General features: G+C 39.3%; 1 protein-coding gene across 1 annotated transcript; it reads right to left on the reverse strand.

The window, feature by feature from the left end:
- Positions 1–1,079: 1,079 nt before the first annotated feature.
- LOC146519514 (cytohesin-3-like) lies at positions 1,080–22,491 on the reverse strand. The gene is made up of 13 exons (XM_085156962.1): positions 22,308–22,491; positions 21,734–21,807; positions 21,403–21,467; positions 19,346–19,412; positions 17,085–17,203; positions 15,459–15,539; positions 15,218–15,330; positions 14,778–14,926; positions 12,110–12,221; positions 11,929–12,005; positions 11,766–11,837; positions 11,387–11,535; positions 1,080–4,857 (listed from the first exon to the last, which is right to left on the reverse strand). Exons 1-13 carry the CDS (start codon positions 22,345–22,347, stop codon positions 4,773–4,775), a joined length of 1,203 nt encoding a protein of 400 aa, XP_085013088.1. The 5' UTR covers positions 22,348–22,491; the 3' UTR covers positions 1,080–4,772.
- Between the last annotated feature and the right edge of the window lie 121 nt (positions 22,492–22,612).

A 22,612-nucleotide genomic window follows, 5' to 3' on the forward strand; every position in this document is an offset into this window, starting at 1 on the left:
GAATGTACTATTGCTGTAATTTATTACTGTTACTGAAGGTCCGCGGCTCCGAACCGTAGTAAAGGGACCTCTGGCTAATACGGTGGGTTCTGTGTCGGGCTCGTAGCTGAAAACTAGCTTTACTTTGTTGTCTGGGTCAACTTTGCTAGCGAGAGACAGAGAGAGGCGTTGAAAGGCTGCTCCAACAGAACTTATTGTTTCGGAGGAAAACACGAACACGGTGTACAGTCGAGTCTTAATAGCTTACTTACAACTGGGCTCATCAGGCTCTCTTCTTGGCTGCAGTGGTTATTATTATATTTACATGCTTCCAGCTCCCGTTTCTGCTCGATGACAGCTCGTACTTTTCCTTTTTCTCCCTCCCTCGCTCACAGACACATAACGTGTATGACAGTCCATTCTCCCTGCAGCACGGACTACACTGCCTATGATGCTACATTCTTTAGAGCTATACCGGTAGCATTCTGCCTATTAGCTTAGCACAACAACAACAAAAAGGCCTCTCTCACCCAGGAAACATGCAGAGAGAGAGAGCGTCACCCTGTAACCATGGCAACCGTAACGCTGCCACCTGGAACAACAGAACGTAGCTGTCAAACAAAACCCAAACAGTCCTGACCCGCCACAATATGAAACAGGGAAGTACCGCCGTGTAATCCATTTATTTCAACAAAGTAACTGTATTCTAAATACCACCTTTTTAAACGGTAACTGTAACGCAATACAGTTACTCATATTTTGTATTTTAAATACGTAACGGCGGTACATGTATTCCGTTACTCCCCAACACTGTCTAAGAGTCAGAAAGTGCAGTTATCTTGGGTATTTCCTCGACGAACTATTTTTTAATCATAAGTTGTTAGCAGTTGCGTGTGCAGTTTCACACCCCTCGTTCATCACACCTGTTTCAAAACACAGAGATGGTAACTGTGAAAACATTCAGTCCGAAGCTTCAAAATGGCACAAATCAATCACAACTCAGTGGGAGACATTCTTTTATACTGGTCTATACTTCGCTTGAGATGGCGAACAGAGGAGAATTTGACACCTCTGCTCTAAACACTGAGCTCAGTGTTGACTTGCTCACGCACGTCTCATAGGGGACTGATATTGCCCATATTTAAATACTGTAAGTGTAATTAGCCACACGTGAAATATGGATGTTAGCAGTAAAGTTTCTCGATTTAATAATTAATTCTGCAACCTCCAAACCGGCTGAAACAAGCAAACAAACAAAAAAGATCAAGTTCACGTTAGTTTATTTGTACCTGCGGATAGACTGGATCGTCCACACAGGAGCCCTCCATCCTCACATGCATGGCATAAGCAGGTAAGCCTAATACAGCGTAGTGATAATAATAGTAACACATAAAAGCTGTTTACTCATGCGAGTGATGGTTCCAGGAACCTGCTTTCATACCGTGCTCTTCTGCACTTTGTGACTGTAAACCTGCATCCTGAAGAAAGAAAGAGTGTGAAACTCACTGTGTGAAGGGTGTAACAGTGAAAACATCTGCCTGCTGTGCAAGGATGCTGGGTTCAGCTGTGGCTCACCAATCAGCCTGTGAGACCGTTTTATAATTTGATCGAGTGAGTTTCTGTTTTTTACAGATAAGAATCCAAACCAAGACTCTAAAGTAGAAGGCATGGCACTTTGAAAGTGGAAATACGTAAGTTTGCTTCAAAGTAACTGTTTCAAAATAGTGCACACATCTCACCATCACATCTGTCCGCCCCCTTCAAACAGCGGAGCGGTGAGCGTGCTTTTAGCTGGAGTGATCATTTTGCAATAACCACGAGTCAACATGTGACTGTTTACTATGCTGACTAATATGGGTTTGGTATGTGTCATTTTATGAGTGGCAGATAAGGTGGTATAAACATAAACCATATCAGGCTACTGTGAGAGAAATATTCATGAAATTGACAAAGAAAACTACAGAGTTATTTTGACTTTTCTTTGAGTTTGAGCTGTGCAGGTTCACATACTTTTGAGGGGAAATAGGTTTTAATTTTTCAGCTATTATTTTCTGTGAGAAGTCAATTAAACACAAAGGTTAGATGATGCAAAGTTGCATAAAGAAACACATTTCTTTGGCACAAAGAAATGAGCCAATACGCTGTAGGTTTGAATAAAGCTGTGAGAAGATATATTTTCTTTTTTTTTCTCTCTTGTATGTTTGCTCCCAGGAAACCACAACTCTATCGCAACATCAGACACGCTGCATCTTCACAGGAAAAGCCTCCACACGTCACATATCATGTTAATCTGATAATAACAGGAGCGAAAATAACAAGATAACATATGAGGATATGATGTCGTACCTCGCACAGTAATCATCACAGTAATAATCTGGTTAACATATTCAGCGAGTCACTGTAGGGGTTAATAATTCAGCATGAGCTTCCTGATCAAAAGAAAGGGTGTGGAGTGGTAAAGTAGCGCCATCTACTGGGAAAAGAACTGCACAATCTTAATATACGATATACTTTAATACACGAAAAGTAGTTTGATTACCACACAAGTATAAAGTCATTAAATTATACAAAAAATGATCTAAAAACATGCTGTACAAAGATCTATAACTTAAAATTCATTTGAATATACAATAAAAAAAAAAATCATATTTTCATTTACAAAACAGCTGAAACAGGTTTACAAAAGTGCTAAATGCATTTTTACACAAGCTAAAGTGTGACTATAGCACATACGAGTGCTTTTTAACCTTTTGATACACATTTACAATAACCTGTACATTTTATTTGCTACATTGGTCTGTAAAATCATCTACTTTAAATATTCTAATATGAACAAATAAATATATGTAACTTCAAATAGTCTGCAGCCACGGGGAGACTGAGAGTTTTACAAGTACACATACACAAACATCTGTGTCACTGTATTTGTGTTTTTGCTTCATTTCTGTGGTTAATTTATGTAAAAATTTCTTTTCTTTTTCCTTTTCAGTTTGCATTATTCTGTTAAAATGACAGCATTCTTTCATTTTTATCTGGGTTGCATTTATTCTCTCGTTTTAGATGCTCACAGACGAATCCCGCTGCTGTCTGATGCTGCAGATTTGTAATTAATGCAAAAGAAAGACTTCTATAAATAGCTGCAAGCCACAAACCTAATTCAGATGATAACTGTGTCAAACCTCGACCTTGAGTCTCATTAGTTTGGACTGTCAACAATGCTGTTTTCATTGGAAACCTTTCTAGATTTAATCTGATTCAGTAAAAAGGACTAGATGTTACAGTCCCTGATAATGCATTGCTTTCGATGGAGAGACTCTTGATGGATGGCTGTTATGAGGAAAGGCAGCCCAGAAACTTTGCCAGCAGCACACATGGTTGTGTGCCTCAACTTTCGGTCTTTTACCCAGGCTAATCTGCCATTTTCCATCCTTGATTAGGTTTAGGGATTAGGGATCTGATCTAGCTTATCATTTTAAAATTTGGGACACATCGTCAGTAGTGGACCTTGGATTCATCGGGTTTAATCCAAGTTAAACTGTGGAGCCAATGAATCAAGAAATGCTCTCTACAGTGTTTATAGACCTGTGCTGATCCTGAATATGTCTTCCGATTTTTTCCAGTGTACAATAAAAATGATATTTTACTTCTATAATCATTTTTGGCTGCACACAAATGTCTAAAGTCTAAATTAAATTCTGACAGTTTTCAAAAGTTGTGGCGTTCTTCTGTCATCTCAGTCCTTTGATGTTAGGTGGTCATAAAACTCAGTCAGACCAGTGTTAAGTCGATCTTTCTGTTTCTTATATTCCAATAAAAGTTGTTTTTTCCTCCTGCAAGTATTGAAGTTCAATCATGCAAACATTATAGAAAACCAGTACTTGTGCTCTCTCTGTTATCTCAGCTAGTGGCTGCACGCACAAGGACACCATGATGGGAGATACTTTCAAAAGAAATTGAGTTTTTCAATCTCAAATTCAATCTCTGAATTCACTTCATCAGTAGATTCAGCTGTGGTCCTAAATCAAACTCATGAAGTTTCTGTGCTGAGATTTGACAACTACCTGTTTTTCTCTAGGTATCCAATTTGGGAATCTAGCTGTAGTCAAACAGTGACCCCAGTGAACATTTATTCAATAAGCTGACAAGTTCAGATGCTTTCATATTAACAGAAAAGTGTGCATGTCTAAAAGGCGTGTATCAATTTATATTTTGATACTTTGTTGGCATTTTGTGTCTTAGTGAAGTCAATATGTTTCACTTCAAAAACATTTTGTTTCTTTTTGAAGTTGTTTTCTGTCTCTTTGCAGTTGTTTTGTGTCTCTTTCTAGTCATTTTATGTCTTGCTAAAGTCTATCTGTGTTTTTTTGTGTGAAGCTGTTTAATCTTTGTGGTCATTTTCTGTGTCTAAAGTCGTTTTATGTCCCTGAAGTTTCCTTGTGTGTCTTTGTTATGTCTCTTTGAGGTCATTTTCTGTCTCTTTGTAGTTGTTTTATGGCTCTCTCATTGTATGTCTTCTGGGTTAGACTTTCATGATTGTTATAGCTTTGCAGCAGATGTTTGTCCGTCAGACTTGTCGCCCCTGAAGTCGGAGCAGCAGTGCATTCATTTTGCGGAAGTAATGTGAAAACCACGGTTCACTTTTCTCCTTTTTACACTGCAAGTATCACATCCCAATTTGCGCAGTTCTTTGAAATACAGAGAAATGACGTTTTGGTTTTATCTTTCGTGAGCAGTCATTAAAATGAAACATGATTCATCAGTCAAACTCATCCATGATCACTGATGGTGCTGTGTCAGTCCTTTGAGGAAGTGTTGCTGATGATCTTTCTTTTGCGTAGTGTTACCAAGTCATAGAAAGGGTCCTTGGTGATGCTCGCCCTGAGAAACAACATTTAACACATTTAGTTTGAAAACCAAGACCTTCAAGTAACAGTAGAAGTAGCAGTTTTAAGCATTTTTTTTCAGTTTTGAGAACTTTGGTGAGTGGAAATCACTAAAGAATGACTTTATTGCACTCTTTGTAGGCCTTTCTTAATGCATGATCTTAAGAACACTGAGATGGACATTTTCAGATATTCAATCTTGATGATGACTGTAATCACTCTAACTTAGCATTAACCCTCAATCAATTTAAGCTTTCCCACCAGCCTCTATTCTACTTCTAATGTCCAATAAAAATGTTAGCATGATTCATTTTGATAATGATCCCATGTTGTGGCCGTGTAACTAACCAAATGGTAGCTCATGTAATGAACACCCTCGTCGTCCCTCACTGACTACTCTCTAACAAGCACAGGGACTGATGTTTTGTCAAAGCCAGAGAAATTTACACTGGGAGTCCTTTAGCATCAGTGCTGTCAAGTGATTTCTGGGTACAAGCGTCTCCTGCATTGAATGCTTTTGTGTTTTTAATGTCTTGCAGTTTCTAGCCTACAACAGGGATGTCAAACATAAGACCAGGGGGCCAAAATCAGCCCAGCAAAGACTAAAATCTGGCCTGCTGGATGGTTTTGCAAAATATGTTTTACAGCTTTTTCTGTAATAGCTAAGTGATAGTTACATGTAATAGATAAACAATTACATGAAGGAAAAATCCCTGTTTTCCTTTGTGTACTATAGATATTTCAGTAAAAAACAAAACAAAACACCCAGAAATTTTTCATTAATGGACAAAAACTTTATATTTTATAAAAACAGAACAGTCTGAGCAGTGAGCTACCAGAACTTTTTATGTAATTTTACATTTTTATCATGTAGAAAAACTGAGCTGTGCTGTTGAAATTGAACATTTATTGATCTTGTATTAAGATATCTCAGAGATTAAATGTGTACTTAAATGTCTTTACACTGACAGAGTTTCACTTCACTTAAGATCAAAGTGGGCTGTATGTGGTTGACATGCTAGCTATACATTATTATTAGCACTACTGTGTGAAGCATGTCACCCACCCACTTTTAAAATAACGACCTGACATTATGCTTGACAGGTTGAGATGCTAGGTGGGTGTATAAAAGCCTGCTTTGGAGTGGCTTTCTTCATTTCTGTGCCTGCTTCTAAGTTCAGGTCCTCTTCCACTTTTCTAGCCTGTGGAGTGCCACAGGGTTCTATTTTGGGGCCTTTACTATTTCTGTTATATTCACTCTTAGACTATTAAAAGTCAGATGGATGACAATTTTCTTTAACTAAATGAGAAAAAAAGTTGTTTTGCTTGTGCTCTGGCAGATTTGTGTCTAAGATAAAGAAAACTCTAGGTCCCTTTCCCACTTTTGCTGAATCTTTAGTAGGATGTCTTTTGATTCAGACATCACTTTGGATGCTCATGTTACATATCTAAGTACTCTAAGTACTCACACCATTGCTAATTCAGTTGCATGGGCTCCCCATTAACTTCATAGTCCACTTTAAGACTCTGGTTTAGACTTTTAGAGCTCTGAATAGGTGAGCACAAGCATCACAACATCAGTGAACTTTTACATACATATGCCCCTAGCAGGCCCCATTAGGTCTGGTGTCTATATAGCACCAAAGGCTAAGGTTACCTCCAGACTCTTGAACTCTCTCCCACTGAGCCTGAAAAAGCACCTTTCATTTAGGTAACCTTTTGTCTTTCTCTTTTTGCATTTTCTTATGGAGCACGTTGTCATATTTCTATAGAAATATGTAATAGAAATGTATTTTTACTAACTAAACTCATGGTGTAGGCTATAGTGCACACCATGTGAAACCAAGCCTGATTTCAGTATGGCCATTAAGTTTGGGATCAGCACTTTTTCAAAGTGAGTAATTCAAACCACGCAGCATCACTCAAGATGTGAACACATAGAGACTGTGTCTGCTTCCAAAAAGACAAAAAACAAACAACTTAAACAATCACAAAGAAAGAACAATACAGTATCCACATCTGAACCAAAGAGTAAAACAGTGAAATGTGGATTATTAAATATTAGGTCTCTCTCCTCCAAGTCTCTGTTAGTACATGACTTAATAATTGATCAACAAATTGATTTACTCTGCCTTACAGAAACCTGGTTGCAGCAGGATGATTATGTTAGTTTAAATGAATCAACACCCCCGAGTCATTCTAACTACCAGAAATCTCGAAGCACAGGTCGAGGGGGTGGTGTGGCAGCAATTTTTCACACCAGTCTATTAATTAATGAAAGACCAAGACAGACTTTTAATTCATTTGAAAGCCTGATGCTTAGCATTGTCCACCCCAGCTGTGAAACTCAGAAACCAGTCTTACTTGTTATCATCTATCGTCCACCTGGGCCTTACACAGAGTTTCTGTCTGATTTCTCAGACTTTATATCTAATTTAGTTCTGAGCTCAGATAAAATAATTATTGTGGGTGATTTTAACATCCATGTAGATGCTAAAAATGACAGCCTCAACATGGCATTTAATCTGTTGTTAGACTCAATTGGTTTCTCTCAAAATGTAAAAGAACCCACCCACCACTTTAATCACACTCTAGATCTTGTTTTAACATATGGCATAGAAACTGAACATTTAACAGTGTTTCCTGAAAACCCTCTCCTGTCTGATCATTTCTTGATAACATTTACATTTACAATAATTGATTACGCAGCAGTGGAGAGTGGACTTTATCAAAGTAGATGTCTTTCTGAAAGCGCTGTAACTAAGTTTAAGAATATAATCCAGCCACTGTTATCATCGTCAATGCCCTGTACCAACACAGAGCAGAGCAGCTATCTGAACGCTACCCCAACAGAGGTCGATTATCTTGTTAATAATTTCACCTCCTCACTACGTACGACTCTGGATACTGTAGCTCCAGTGAAAACTAAGGTCTCTAATCAGAAGTACCTGACCCCGTGGTATAATTCTCAAACACGTACCCTAAAGCAGATGACTCGTAATCTGGAGAGGAAATGGCGTGTCACAAATTTAGAGGATCATCATTTAGCCTGGAGAAATAGTTTGTTGCTTTATAAGAAAGCCCTCCGCGAAGCCAGAACAGCTTACTACTCATCACTGATTGAAGAAAATAAGAACAACCCCAGGTTTCTCTTCAGCACTGTAGCCAGGCTGACAAAAAGTCAGAGCTCTGTTGAGCCAACCATCCCTTTAACGTTAACTAGTGATGACTTCATGAACTTCTTCACAAATAAAATTTTTATCATTAGAGAAAAAATTACCAATAATCATCCCACAGATGTAATATTATCTACAGCTACTCTTAGTTCCATTGATGTTAAGTTAGACTCTTTTTTTCCAATCGATCTTTCTGAGTTAACTTCAATAATTACTTCCTCCAAACCATCAACGTGTCTTTTAGACCCCATTCCTACAAAACTGCTCAAAGAAGTCCTGCCATTGATTAATTCTTCGATCTTATATATGATCAACCTATCTCTAATAATCGGCTATGTACCACAGGCCTTCAAGGTGGCTGCAGTTAAACCTTTACTCAAAAAGCCATCTCTAGACCCAGCAGTCTTAGCTAATTATAGGCCAATCTCCAACCTTCCTTTCATATCAAAAATCCTTGAAAGAGTAGTTGTCAAACAGCTAACAGATCATCTGCAGAGGAATGGTTTATTTGAAGAGTTTCAGTCAGGTTTCAGAGTTCATCACAGCACAGAAACAGCTTTATTGAAGGTTACAAATGATCTTCTTATGGCCTCTGACAGTGGACTCATCTCTGTGCTTGTCCTTCTTGACCTTAGTGCAGCATTCGATACTGTTGACCATAATATTCTATTAGAGCGATTAGAACATGCTGTAGGTATTACAGGTATTGCACTGCAGTGGTTTGTATCATATCTATCTAATAGACTCCAATTTGTGCATGTAAATGGAGAGTCCTCTTCACACACTGAGGTTAATTATGGAGTTCCACAGGGTTCGGTGCTAGGACCAATTCTGTTTACATTATACATGCTTCCCCTAGGCAGCATCATTAGAAGACATAGCATACATTTTCACTGCTATGCAGATGACACCCAGCTCTATCTGTCCATGAAGCCAGATAACACACACCAATTAGTTAAACTGCAGGAATGTCTTAAAGACATAAAGACTTGGATGGCCACTAACTTTCTGCTTCTTAACTCAGATAAAACTGAGGTCATTGTACTCGGCGCTGAAAAGCTTAGAAATATGGTATCTAACCAGATTCTTACTCTGGATGGCATTACCTTGGCCTCCAGTAACACTGTGAGGAACCTTGGAGTCATTTTTGACCAGGATATGTCCTTCAACGCACATATTAAACAAATATGTAAGACTGCGTTCTTCCATTTGCGCAACATCTCTAAAATTAGAAATATCCTGTCTCAGAGTGACGCTGAAAAACTAGTTCATGCATTTATTACTTCCAGGCTGGACTACTGCAATTCATTATTATCAGGATGTCCAAAAAACTCACTGAAAAGCCTTCAGTTAATCCAAAATGCTGCAGCAAGAGTACTGACAGGGACTAGAAGGAGAGAGCATATTTCTCCTGTTTTGGCTTCCCTTCATTGGCTTCCTGTTAAATCCAGAATTGAATTCAAAATCCTGCTCCTCACATACAAGGTCTTAAATAATCAGGCCCCATCTTATCTTAATGACCTTGTAGTACCATATCACCCTATTAGAGCACTTCGCTCCCGCTCTGCAGGCCTACTTGTTGTTCCTAGAGTATTTAAAAGTAGAATGGGAGGGAGAGCCTTCAGTTTTCAGGCCCCTCTTCTGTGGAACCAGCTTCCAGTTTGGATTCAGGAGACAGACACTATCTCTACTTTTAAGATTAGGCTTAAAACCTTCCTTTTTGCTAAAGCATATAGTTAGGGCTGGACCAGGTGACCCTGAATCCTCCCTTAGTTATGCTGCAATAGATGTAGGCTGCCGGGGGATTCCCATGATGCATTGAGTTTTTCCTTTCCAGTCACCTTTCTCACTCACTATGTATTAACAGACCTCTCTGTATTGAATCGTATCTGTTATTAATCTCTGTCTCTCTTCCACAGCATGTCTTTATCCTGTCTTCCTTCTCTCACCCCAACCGGTCGCAGCAGATGGCCGCCCCTCCCTGAGCCTGGTTCTGCCGGAGGTTTCTTCCTGTTAAAAGGGAGTTTTTCCTTCCCACTGTCGCCAAAGTGCTTGCTCATAGGGGGTCATATGATTGTTGGGCTTTTCTCTGTATCTATGAAGCGCCTTGAGGCGACATTTGTTGTGATTTGGCGCTATATAAATAAAATTGAATTGAATTGAATTGAATTTCGCCGGTACTCGCCTCCCTTCATTGGCTCCCTGTCCGCTTCAGAATTAATTTTAAAATTTTATTGTTGACTTACAAAGCCCTGAATGGACAGGCTCCCGGGTATTTATCTGAACTCCTGCAGACTTATACCCCCCTTAGATCTCTTAGATCAAGTGATCTTTTGCTCTTAGCTGTACCAAGGTCGAGGCTGGTTCATAGAGGTGATCGAGCATTTGCAGCCGTAGCGCCCAAGCTGTGGAATAATTTACCCCTACACATCAGACAGGCTCCCACTGTCAATCTTTTTAAATCTTATCTTAAAACACATTTTTATTTACTGGCTTTTAATACAGCATGAGAGTTATTTGTTAATTCATATTTGGTGTTTGCTTTTAATACTCTAAGTTGTTTTATTAGGTATGTTGTATTCTTGTACAGTTATTTTATTATGTATGTTGTATTCTTGTACAGCACTTTGGTCAACGCTCTTGTTGTAATTAAATGTGCTATATAAATAATTAAACTATAACTATAACTATGACTAACATCCCTCAACATAAATCTTAAATTGAGACAATGACATCAGACTTGAAAGGCCTCTTGGGATCATATTTGGCATCATATGAATATAACAGGGGATCTGGAGGTGGCAGACAACTAAAGTCACCGGAAAACTGAAAGAGGATGTAAAACACAGACTCTTTCCTTCTTATGCAGATTTTGTCACTGTTTCAAACCCATTTGCATTAAGCATCTAATTTTGCCATAGCTGGTGGTTCAAGGTGTCTATGAAAAGCACACTCTGTGCATATCTCTCAGAAACAATAAAAATGTGTTACTTTGTAGCTTTGACAAAACAGCCTGTGAGGTAGAAAGTTTAGTTATTTTTATTCTAACACGCAAGAGTCTTTAAAACTCCCAGCGCAATTTAAATTAATTAGCTAACACTTTAATATTTTATTAAACCATTGGTTATCTACAGATAACGATTTCTTTGCTCTGTATGGTTACCAGGCAATGAGTGCATTATAAAACTGCAGGTTTAGATTTGAGATGACATGTAGGTCATATAAGTTTGATCACTGTTGCTTGTTTGAACTCTTCCTGATCATGTGCTTCACATTAAGCCTCGATAAACACGAGTCACTGACACACGTGGCCGCACGCGTGTCCTCTGCAGCATCAGTTGCTCTCACCTGATTGCATCTATCCAGTCGTCCCGTTCCTCTGCGCTGGCTGCACTGAGCTTATACGACTGGTGTTTACCCTGGACAACTCTGCCTTTGTTCTCCGTCTTGCAGGCCTTGATCTTTTGTCCTTTAGGATTATATAACTCCAGGCAGAACTGTTTAAACACACATGCAGACCCACATGTAGCACCGTTACTGTGTGCATATGCCTTTTGTTTATTTTAATAATCTTCTGATAGCCTCCTGACTCACTGTTTTGAGCACTTGCGCTAGAAATTCATTTAGCAACTGCTGTATGATTCATTGAGGGCTGTGGTGTCAAATAATATGTGTGTGGAAACTCAGCAGTCATACAGTGTGATGCAGAAAGTGAATGATGCTCTACCGGTTTGCTTGAGTCTTGTAGTGCCCTGACGCACAGGTTCTCCAGAGGAATAATCCCAATTGGATCTTTATCCTGCAGGATGAGAGTGAAGATGTTTGACATGGACATGTTTTATTGTCATCATGTCCGACTTATGTAGCGGCAGAAAAAAAAATAAACATACTGTTGTGTATTCAAAGTAGTACAAGCAGCTGTCTGTCAAAATGAACCACCTTCTCTTCCAGGTTTTAACTCGACCACCTGCAATGAAGCAAACAAGACATTAGAAACACGAGCAAAGAGAAGCTCTGACGTCCTGTCTTGGAGTCCGGGTTTATCGTGTGGTGTTAGTTTCTTCATCTCACCTATTTTAAGGAGCCAACCCTCGCGGTCTGGATTAAAAAACGTCAGTGTGAGGTCATTCCCATCATCCTCTGGGATTTTGAACGGCTCACTACGGATGCTTGTGTACAGTTTCTGAAAATAATTTGAAAATGCACAGAAACTTCGAATAAGCATTTTTAAAGTCCTGATTTGAGTAATTTAGTGCAGTGTACACAAGAAATCATGTTGAAACACAGATGTGACATTTTTACTAAAGGTTAACAGATTAGCATCAAAGGAACCTAACGTATATGAGCATATCAATAGGGAAAAAACCACAAGACAATGAAACAACGAAAAAAATCCCTGAAACTATAGATAACCATCAAGAAATAACCCCAAATGTCGGTCTTTTCCTGATTCCTAAACATCCAGATAAACTCATATAAAATCAGGTTATTTTAGCCTGATCAATACCAACATTTTTAGATATTTTTACATGACAGTGATTTTTTTAAATAACATTACTTCATGTTGGGATACATGGTTAGGTCTATTAAATAAGTAAAAAGAACAGTATCTTAGTATTTAAAGAAAACTCAAGTACTCTGGAAGGACTAGCTTTCTTCAACCTATAATGTACTGCGTTTTTTCAACCATTCACTCACTGCTTTTATTATCTATTTAATAAAATTATACACTAATTATTTGTGATTAACTATTAAAGTATCTAATTTCAACCAGTAATCTGCAATGTTTAGCTAACAGCTTTGCTCTGTTAGCTAATGACGTCAACTGTTAGCTAACATTTACACAACTAGCCATATTTTGTCGCTAATTTTATTTAGTCATGTTATTAGCCAAGCATTTTAACTGCTTAAATATTGCAGTATGCTTGAACAAATCCAGTGTTAGCTTAACTTTAGCTGTTTATCCAAAACTAACATTGAATTAGCACATTAGGTAAACTGATGGTGATACTTAATCATGTTATTAACTATATAACACTGCTAATAACTGTTCCAAGTTTTTATCTGCTATTCTGTCATAAATGTAGTTTATTTATACTTTTAGCAATTCAACTGGTCATAATTTAAAGTATGTTAATTGAGTGTGGTTTCTTCTTAGCATACACAAAATTAGCAAACAAATTGCTGCCGTTAATTTCAAATGATTTATGATTATTAATTTTAGCTAGCTATTTCAAGTGCTATCTTTTCTTTTAACAAACAGTTTCAACAGTTTATCCACAGAAATTTAAACCAATATATCAACCATTAATTTGCATCATTACTTGTGTATTTTAATCAACTCTGCATTACCTTGAGTTGTCAAATTATCTACTGCCTCGCCACTTTTAGGCAACTATTACATTTTCTGTTCAAACTTGCTTCCAGTCAGTGCTGAAAATAACATAAACTTTACCCCGAGGTAACACTGTAACACGAAGGGTGATTTAAGGTATAACCAGTGTTGGGGAGTAATGGAATACATGTACCGCCGTTACGTATTTAAAATACAAAATATGAGTAACTGTATTCCGTTACAGTTACCGTTTAAAAAGGTGGTATTTAGAATACAGTTACTTTGTTGAAATAAATGGATTACACGGCGGTACTTCCCTGTTTCATATTGTCGCGGGTCAGGACTGTTTGGGTTTTGTTTGACAGCTACGTTCTGTTGTTCCAGGTGGCAGCGTTACGGTTGCCATGGTTACAGGGTGACGCTCTCTCTCTCTGCGTGTTTCCTGGGTGATAGAGGCCTTTTTGTTGTTGTTGTGCTAAGCTAATAGGCAGAATGCTACAGGTATAGCTCTAAAGAATGTAGCATCATGGGCAGTGTAGTCCGTGCTGCAGGGAGAATGGACTGCCATACCCGTTATGTGTCTGTGAGCGAGGGAGGGAGAAAAAGGAAAAGTACGAGCTGTCATCGAGCAAAAACGGGAGCTGGAAGCATGTAAATATAATAATAACCACTGCAGCCAAGAAGAGAGCCTGACGAGCCCAGTTGTAAGTAAGCTATTAAGACTCGACTGTACACCGTGTTCGTGTTTTCCTCCGAAAACAATAAGTTCTGTTGGAGCAGCCTTTCAACGCCTCTCTCTGTCTCTCGCTAGCAAAGTTGACCCAGACAACAAAGTAAAGCTAGTTTTCGGCTACGAGCCCGACACAGAACCCAACGTATTAGCCAGAGGCCCCTTTACTACGGTTCGGAGCCGCGGACCTTCAGTAACAGTAATAAATCACAGCAATAGTACATTCATGTAGTTGTAAACAGCATGATAATATGTTAAGTAATCCAAAGTATTCAGAATACGTTACTCTCATTGAGTAACGTAACGCAATACGTTACAGAATACATTTTGGGGCATGTATTCTGTATTCTGTAATGGAATACATTTTAAAGGTAACCTTCCCAACACTGGGTATAACTGCATTTCACTGCGCAAGAATGATGTACTACTGGAGAAACCCATCAGAGATTATTGGTGTCACTAAAGAAGTAAGGGTAAGCTACGTAAGGAGATGAAAGAAATGCCCTGCAGTCAGTTGACCACCCTGACCAAGGAGCATTGCAGTACTTCTGCAATACATTTAAAGGATATTAGAGTAAACTATAATGCTGTCACCAATCAGCGCTTTGGGTTTTCTATCACCTGACTGTACAGGCAGAGCCTGACAAAGCCATGAAATAATGAAGCCAGCTGACCGTGAGCAGCTCAGTGGGCAGGTCCTCGCCGTTGTTGATGCCTCTGTTCATGGAAACAAATCGCTGCAGAGTGGGTTTGTCTTTCACGTTGGGGTTGTGGAGACTCGTGTTGAGCATGATGATGGCAAAAGAGAGGATGTAGCAGGTGTCTGTAACAGAAAACCACAGTTTAGCTTTCTTCATCGCCTTCTCGAGTGTACACATTATAAACACCAGCTGACAGCTGCTTAGGCCAAAAAAAAGTTTTATTGGATAATCTGTTAACTCTAATCAGGGAGGCCTGAGATGTTTCTCTGGCTTTGGGTTTATTTTTCAGAAAGAAAAGCAGATTTTTCTCAGCAGATGATGAGTCTTGTATAGAATTTTGTAATTACAGAAGCAAAAATGTGTGTTTTAATTGGAGTGTGTGGGAAAATGAATCAGCCTCTTTGTGCTTGTACCTGTGGATTGGAAGACCCCAGGGTTACAGCCACAGTAGCGAGCTGCAAACGCCTCCATCATCCTGTCAATCTTTTGAGCTTCTCCTGGGAGACGAAAGCTCCACAGAAACTGCCTGCAAAGGTGGAAGAAAAAGAAAAACAACACACACGGGCTGGTAAGAAGGAGGAGGGTTTCGTAATAAGGACGAAAGCAAGACTAAAGGTAAAACTGCTGCAACACTCCAAGCTTCCTTTCACAAACCTCAGCGCTTGCACCAGATTCAGGTCTGAGAACTCATGCAGACCAACAAATGCTTTCAGTATCTTCAGGTGCATTTCCTCCCTGTGTGACAACCAAAACAATGAAAGATAATTGAATAATGAAAACCACAACCCTCAAAATGAGGCTCAAATATAGAATACGCATTTACCGTCAGAGCGCACTGGTTTCATAGCATACATGAAAGTCACGAAGTCATGTGAATAAGAACATTTTCAAACTAAGTACACCTTTTCCAGGCATTTCTAATGAATTACACTCGATAAGCTGATCATAAACTATAAAAGCAGTATGCTAGTCTGGAGCATTCAGGTTCCTACAATGCTACAATCCTCCTATCAGGGAACATCTTGTAAGGTCAGGTACAATGATCAAAGAAATACAAAAAGGCAGGTTAAAGGTTAAAGTTCATGACGAGTATGGCTTGTTTGGAAGGGGTGCCTGGAAAAAGCATCTTCTCTCTAAAAAGGACGTGGCAGCGTCATTTAGATTTGCAAAGTTGTATACCGACTAATGCACATTATTAGCATATTAGCACAAACACCTAATAACAACTGTCGGCACAGTAGAGGAGGGGTGATGATTTGGGGACCTTACAGTCTTTAAATGGATCCTCTGTAAACCAAATTATTATATTATTAGTCCCTCGTCTAAGCTTCGTCCCAAACTGGGTCAACAGGACAATGATACCAAACACAGCAGCAAATCAGGACAGAATGGCTGAAAAACAAAAGAATCAAGGTGTCGCAATGGCCCACAGCTCAACCTGGCTGAAATGCTGCGGTGGGACTTTAAAGGAGCTTTGTAAAGAAGAGTGGGCTGCGTTCCTCTCACGCTGATGTGAGAGAACGATAAAGTCATACAGAAAACGATCTGATTGGTTCTACAAAATACTGAATCATGCTGTGCACTTTTTCAGTTTTTCAGACGTTGCTTCTGCATTTTGGTTCAGTATTTGTTAAATAAACAATGACACCGTGCAATGTGTCTCATGCTGTTGTTCATCTGAGGTTGTATTTATTTCATTTTAAGACATGCAAAGGACCAGAGGATTCTTTTTATCAGCTCGTGTTATGTAAAATCTTAAAGAGGAGTTTTTGACAAATGGTTCCAACCTTTGGAAAAAGGTTGTCTGTCGACAGAGTGCACGACAATACAAAAATGTCAAATTTTGGGCAAAAAAATGTTTTCACACATCACTGGAAAATATTTAATGGAACATTGAAACCATCAAATGGTGCTTTCAAAACAGCTCACCACATCAGTGGTCTGCTTATGAATGCTACCCCCCACCGATGATACCCTCCAACCCCCTAACACTACAGCCCACAAAAAAACCCAAACAAAAAAACACTCAATTTTGAGAGGTGGATATATGGTTTTATGTTTAGTGTGCAAACTGAAACCAATCATGTATGTGGTTGGAAAACTGGTGAAAAGTGAATCTTGGTGGCTTTTTAACATCTACATAAATTGGTCTAAAGTAACCTGCTGCAGTTTCTCACTAAATTGCTTAGTAAGTTCAATCAAAGCACACACGTTAATGTTTTTTTAGTTAAATCTTACAACTTTAAAGAAGGAGCAGGGAAACTTATACTAATACTCCACCTTTCTCCCAAGAAGTTTCCTATGGCGGTCTTATTGAGCCCCTCCTCTTTGTAAAGAAACTCTGCCACAGACTCTGCCCGCCATTCAAGAAGGCCATTTTCAACCAGGTACTGGACACCCTGCAGCAAAGGGGGGAATGGAAAGTCAGACATGTAAGAAATGAATGTGAAAACTAGGAGGACACATTTTTAATCAGTGAATTAAATGTCTGTGGTGTGTTTTCATCGAGAAGGCAAATTAAGCGACAGGCAGCTTCGTGTTAAGTTTCGGCCACAGCTTTTAGTTCTTCTTGTCAGTGCTGCTAATTCTAACCTAGTCGTATCACGCATTAAAAAAAAGTTTTCTTCTTCTCCTTTTAAGTCACGGTCGCCACCAAGCACCAGCACACAAGATGTGAAGGGTTGAATGAATACCGCATGTTGTTATCGCTGCATCTCAAAAAGGTACTTAGAGACAGTTCTTCAAAATATGACTCTTGATTCTGAGTGCATACTCCTGCTAACCAAATCAATTCCACTTAGCACCCTTAACCCCAAGAAGACTACAGGCGTGTTATCCACCCACTTGTCTGCAGGCCTGAGCGCAGAGCGTGCTCAGGCCGAGACACTCAGCGTTGAGCTGAAGACCCAGAAAGGAAGGAAGCAAAAAAAAAAAGAAAAAGATGGAGGTCGCAGTGGTGAAGTGGCGTCTCTGCCCCACTTCAGGGAACAGGATGCGGTTTTTCTCGCTTTTGCTCATGTTGTGCGTCGGTGCCTGTGCACTGGTTGCACTTCTGAGCATCACATACACTTCTCTCAACTCGACATCCGCTGTGTGTGGAGATATCTGTTACCGTGTTGCTGTTGACCTTCTGATACAGAGATGTTGAAGTGAGTGAAAGTAGAATTAAAACTTTTACTGTGACTAACAAAGTTTCCTTTAATCTCTTGAAATAAACAACACTGCACATGTCAGAAGTAAATATAAAAGTATGCACTAAGAAATAGCACCATTTATGTATAATCTACAGGTATACAGCTCAAGAGCAGTGACCCTACAGGTGTTGGCTCCTCCCCTTATCCTACTGGATAATGCGTGTGCCACCCACAATGGCTGGGTTACTGGATGAGGTACTGATATGCTGCTAAAAATTAATGTTGAAAAATGCTGAAAAATAGAAACTATTATGTTAACAAACCTAGTCAAGGCTTAGGCACAAAGACAAACCTGTACATGAAGCCCAAGATTTGCCTTTAGTTAAGGGGTGGGCAACTCCAGGCCTCGAGGGCCGGTGTCCTGCAGGTTTTAGATGTGTCCTTGGACCAACACAGCTGATTTAAATGGCTAAATTAGCTCCTCAACATGTCATGAAGTTCTCCAGAGGCCTCGTAACGAACTAATCATGTGATTCAGGTGTGTTGACCCAAGGTGAGATATAAAACCTGCAGGACACCGGCCCTCGAGGCCTGGAATTGCCCACCCCTGCTTTAGTTCCTCTAATGGCCACTTGAAGGTGGCTTCAAATCAGTCCCCACAGACTCTCGTGTTAAAATGCTGACCTTTTCAAGAAAAATGATTGTTTGTCCGTGTGGATAGCTTCCCCCTTCATATACCTTTGGTACTTTGTCTTTATTTTAAGACATAAATTAGGCGTTTTAATGTAAAGTTATTGGAGTCAAAGGTTAAAATGACTACTTGGTTACAGTTGCAGGACCTTCATTATAATTCTTACATGACGTTATGATAAATCTGAGGCTACTTTAACAGAAACAGCGCTGACACCCTTTTACAATTTAGTTTGTAAAAGAAACACTGAGGATGACTTAAAACAGGGAAATATAGCATATACCGATGTTTGGTTGACCCATCCATCTGTCTGGACCTCCACCCTAAACAGACTTTCTTGCTCTGATGTTTTTTGCAGTCATGTGACCACTGATCATGTGATGTTAAGGGTTAGTTGGTGAAAACCTCCTTGCAACTGGTTTGGTCTGACTAGTGGATTGCTAATTAAATGTTCACTAGCTGAAAATGTTTATTTATTTCTGCTCAGTGAGTAGTTAGTGCGTGCTTCAGACTGGTGTCTCCCATATAAACTACAGCCGACTACAGAAATCCATCTATAGCAACACCTAGCTTCTTTGTTTGCTCCTGTCACTGTCACTGGAAGATGTGGAGTTTTTAAAAAGGTCTTACAAAGGATTGTCTTACTTTGTAGATTAAATTAAAAATCTTTCCTTAACGTATGAAAATTAGTGCACACAAATATGATATCAACTCACTTTTTTGGAGTCCATGTTAAATTTCTTTTTCCCACGTAGGAATTTCCTGTTCCTCGCCACATTTTTACTGCAACAGAAGACAAAAAATGTTGTAATGTTATAAATCATAAAGTTTTGTAGCTCATTTTGTTGTTTATTGTGAACTGAGAGCTGTGTTTGCCTTTTTTTCGTGTTGAATATGAGGAGCAGATTGCTGGATTAATGTTTGGTTTTCGATTTAATAAACATAAATAATACATATATTAGTATAAAAGACAATGAAAAGTTAACTTTACGACTGATCAATGTTCAAGTTAAAATAAATCATTTTTCCTGTGAATTCATTTACCACACTCCAAACTACTTTCCGATAACGAGCGCTTTGTGATAAGTGGTCGGTGTTTTTGTGGCGTGCGCGCAGCAGTACTCAGAAACTGAGGTTGCGATACCAGTAATGCAGCTATGTGTAAATGTAGCGTAACACTAGACACTTATTATCGCCTCATAAGTGCAACAGCAAAAAGCAGAAACTCCAAATAAGGACTTCCCATAGTGTCAAAAGACATTTTTCTCTCCAAATTTCTGTGACTGTAAGCGTGCTCATTAACTTTGTTTCATTACAGCTGGTGCTTCAGTTTGTGCCGGATCACAGTGTCTCCTCCAAAACACATTGTCTCTAATTACCAGCCTCCAAAGATGACTAAAAACTTTTGAAACATAGCAAAATAATGGGTAAAAGGTTAAAATAAAGGGTAGCACGGATGTTAAGTACCCGAATTAAACTGTGTGGATTTGTTTTAAAAGGAAAGCAGTAAAAATTGCTCTTTGTGGAACAATTTATGGAGAACGTGATTGCAAGTGTCAGGTGAAAAGGCTTGACAAGCAAATTAAACAGAGGGAGTAGGTGGCCCCTGCCCCTCCTGACTGCTCAAGGCCACCACCAGCATATAGGTTATAAAATACATCGCCGTCTGTGACATTAAAGCCATATACACGTTCATTTTGGTCCAGTATTATTAGTGAGTCCCAAAGTGTGGACCACAGCCCCCTGTAGGGTGGTTTAGGTACTGCATATGAGTCGGGACAGGTTGTTTAAATCACTGTAAAAACATTCTAATTAAATATTTCCAACAAAAAGAAAAAAGAAAAATAAAACCATTTTATATCGTGTAAGCGATGGACGTAGCTACACCAGCCAGCAGTTTGTGAAATCTCTTTATGAAGTCACAATTTGAGCTTTTGAGTTTCTTGAACTACCAGCTAGCTAAAACAAGGGCTGAATCTGATGATGAAACTGTGCTTTTTTTGGCTAATAACTCACCAATCACAAATAAATACAAGATGACCTGAAATTATCAACTAATGGGCTCATTGGGAAAATAGGAGCTGAGAGCAGTTTTCCAATGGAAAATCATTGTGTGAGTTTGAAAAACTAATGGTTGTCAGCTGGTTGTATTGTGGTTATATTCTTATTTAAAAGCAAAGGGTTTCCCTAATGTGACAAAAGTATCACTTAGAAATGCAACTAAATGTTTGGGCCACAGAATATTTACAGATTACATAGTGGGCTTTGGGATTCTAAATATGGGAATGGTTGGTCTGAAAAGTGGCATCCTGCAATATTTTTTTAGACCTCTGAGGTCTAATAGGTGGTAAACCTAACACTAACACTGCTGGAGGTTTCTTCCTGTTAAAAGGGAGTTTTTCCTTCCCACTGTCGCCAAAGTGCTTGCTCATAGGGGGTCATATGATTGTTGGGTTTTTCTCTGTATCTATGAAGCGCCTTGAGGCGACTTTTGTTGTGATTTGGCGCTATATAAATAAAATTGAATTGAATTGAATTGAATTGAATTAACAACCTAAAACAGTTAATCCGCTTTGTTTATCAGGCTTGTGCAATGCACTGAAATGCCCCTGCTTCTGACTTGGTGAAATGCAAATCTGAGTAAAGGTGGCTGTGCGACTGAGCATTGCGTGTGGTGTAGGAGACTAAGCTGAATCAAAGTGTCGCTTAAACAAGAGGAAGAAGCCATGCTGACTCAGAGAATAGCTGCTATAAGAATTGTCCTCATACTCACTTCTGCTCCTTCAGTTCAGGGCTGTGGATTTCAGGCATGACGCGATTGATCTCCAATCTGAGTTTCTGCAAGAAAGAAGGCAGTGACGTTAGAGAAACACCAAGGTTTGGTGTTACATCACAGATACTCGCAGACTCAATGATTCATGGTCAGTTTGTCGGCTATTATAAAGCAGCCTTCAAATCCTTCATATCTCAATTAAATGTTATGTATGAATGGCCTTTTTGTGTGCTGTGAAAAACTCTGCCGAGGCTGCTAGGAGTGGGTGCATACAGCAGAATAACGAGGCGTTTTATTGAAAGACCATAGAGGAAAATATTCACCGCAGTACCTGAATGTCATCCAGCAGCTCAAACTCATGCGCCTCACCCTGCCTCCTCGCTTCTGGTGGGAGTTTGATTGGAGCTGTTGGGTGACAGAAAGCATCAGTTACACTTCAGGATGGGGACAAATACACTTGATAATGCATTAATTAGACATGCAACTCTGTGGACTGTCTTGAAGACCCCCCCTCCCGCTCATTTTCACACACACATTCATATATCACACCTTCACCCTTCACAGGTTAAAGTAGTGGTCAATCAACACGCTTAAAATAGCTGCTTTTCTTCCTCTTTTAAACAAAGAGGGTTACTTTGAGTCCAGTGCAGCCACTAAAGCAGAATTTAAGTCCAAGTAATTTTTTTATAACATTGTAAAAAAGTTCAGTTTCCTTTCTAGGCAAAGACATTATTGTGCATTGAAAGTAATATGAAAATATCATGATATTCAAAGCAGTTGTGAGCAGTTTGAGTTCTAAACTAAACCACACAAATAGTCAACACAAACATCATCAAAACCACTTTTAGTTTTAAAGCGGCGGCAGCTTATGACAACGATTGAAAGTAAAAGATTAATAGGCATACCTTTTCCCCAGAGGAAGCTGTCTTTTCTGCGTATGGCCATGTTGTTGATGGTGCAGAGCGACTGACGGCTGCACAGGAAACAAACTCAGTCAGAGTGAAAAGAGGGCCGGCGCTGCCATTCGGAGACGCAGCAGCGACACTGGAGGCGCTCCAGAGCTCGGCCAACAGCACCGCTTACAACTCGTCTGATGATGTGAAACATGGTAAAATGCCCATTGAGCAACAGACAGCTCATTCATGACCTTATCGCTATTACACGTTATTACACAAATACTGCAGCTGTGACCACTAAAAATAATGTCATA

This window comes from Neolamprologus multifasciatus, chromosome 4 (assembly GCF_963576455.1).
Source record: "Neolamprologus multifasciatus chromosome 4, fNeoMul1.2, whole genome shotgun sequence".
NCBI classification, from domain to species: Eukaryota; Metazoa; Chordata; class Actinopteri; order Cichliformes; family Cichlidae; genus Neolamprologus; species Neolamprologus multifasciatus.

Coding starts and splice junctions, on each gene's coding strand:
- LOC146519514 (XM_085156962.1), bottom strand. CDS start 22,347: ATGGCCATACGCAGAAAAGACAGCTTCCTCTGGGGAAAAG. Junction 19,413..21,402: donor CCTGAACTGAAGGAGCAGAA/GTGAGTATGAGG, acceptor CTTCTGTTGCAG/TAAAAATGTGGCGAGGAACA. Junction 11,536..11,765: donor TACAAGACTCAAGCAAACCG/GTAGAGCATCAT, acceptor GTGTTTAAACAG/TTCTGCCTGGAGTTATATAA.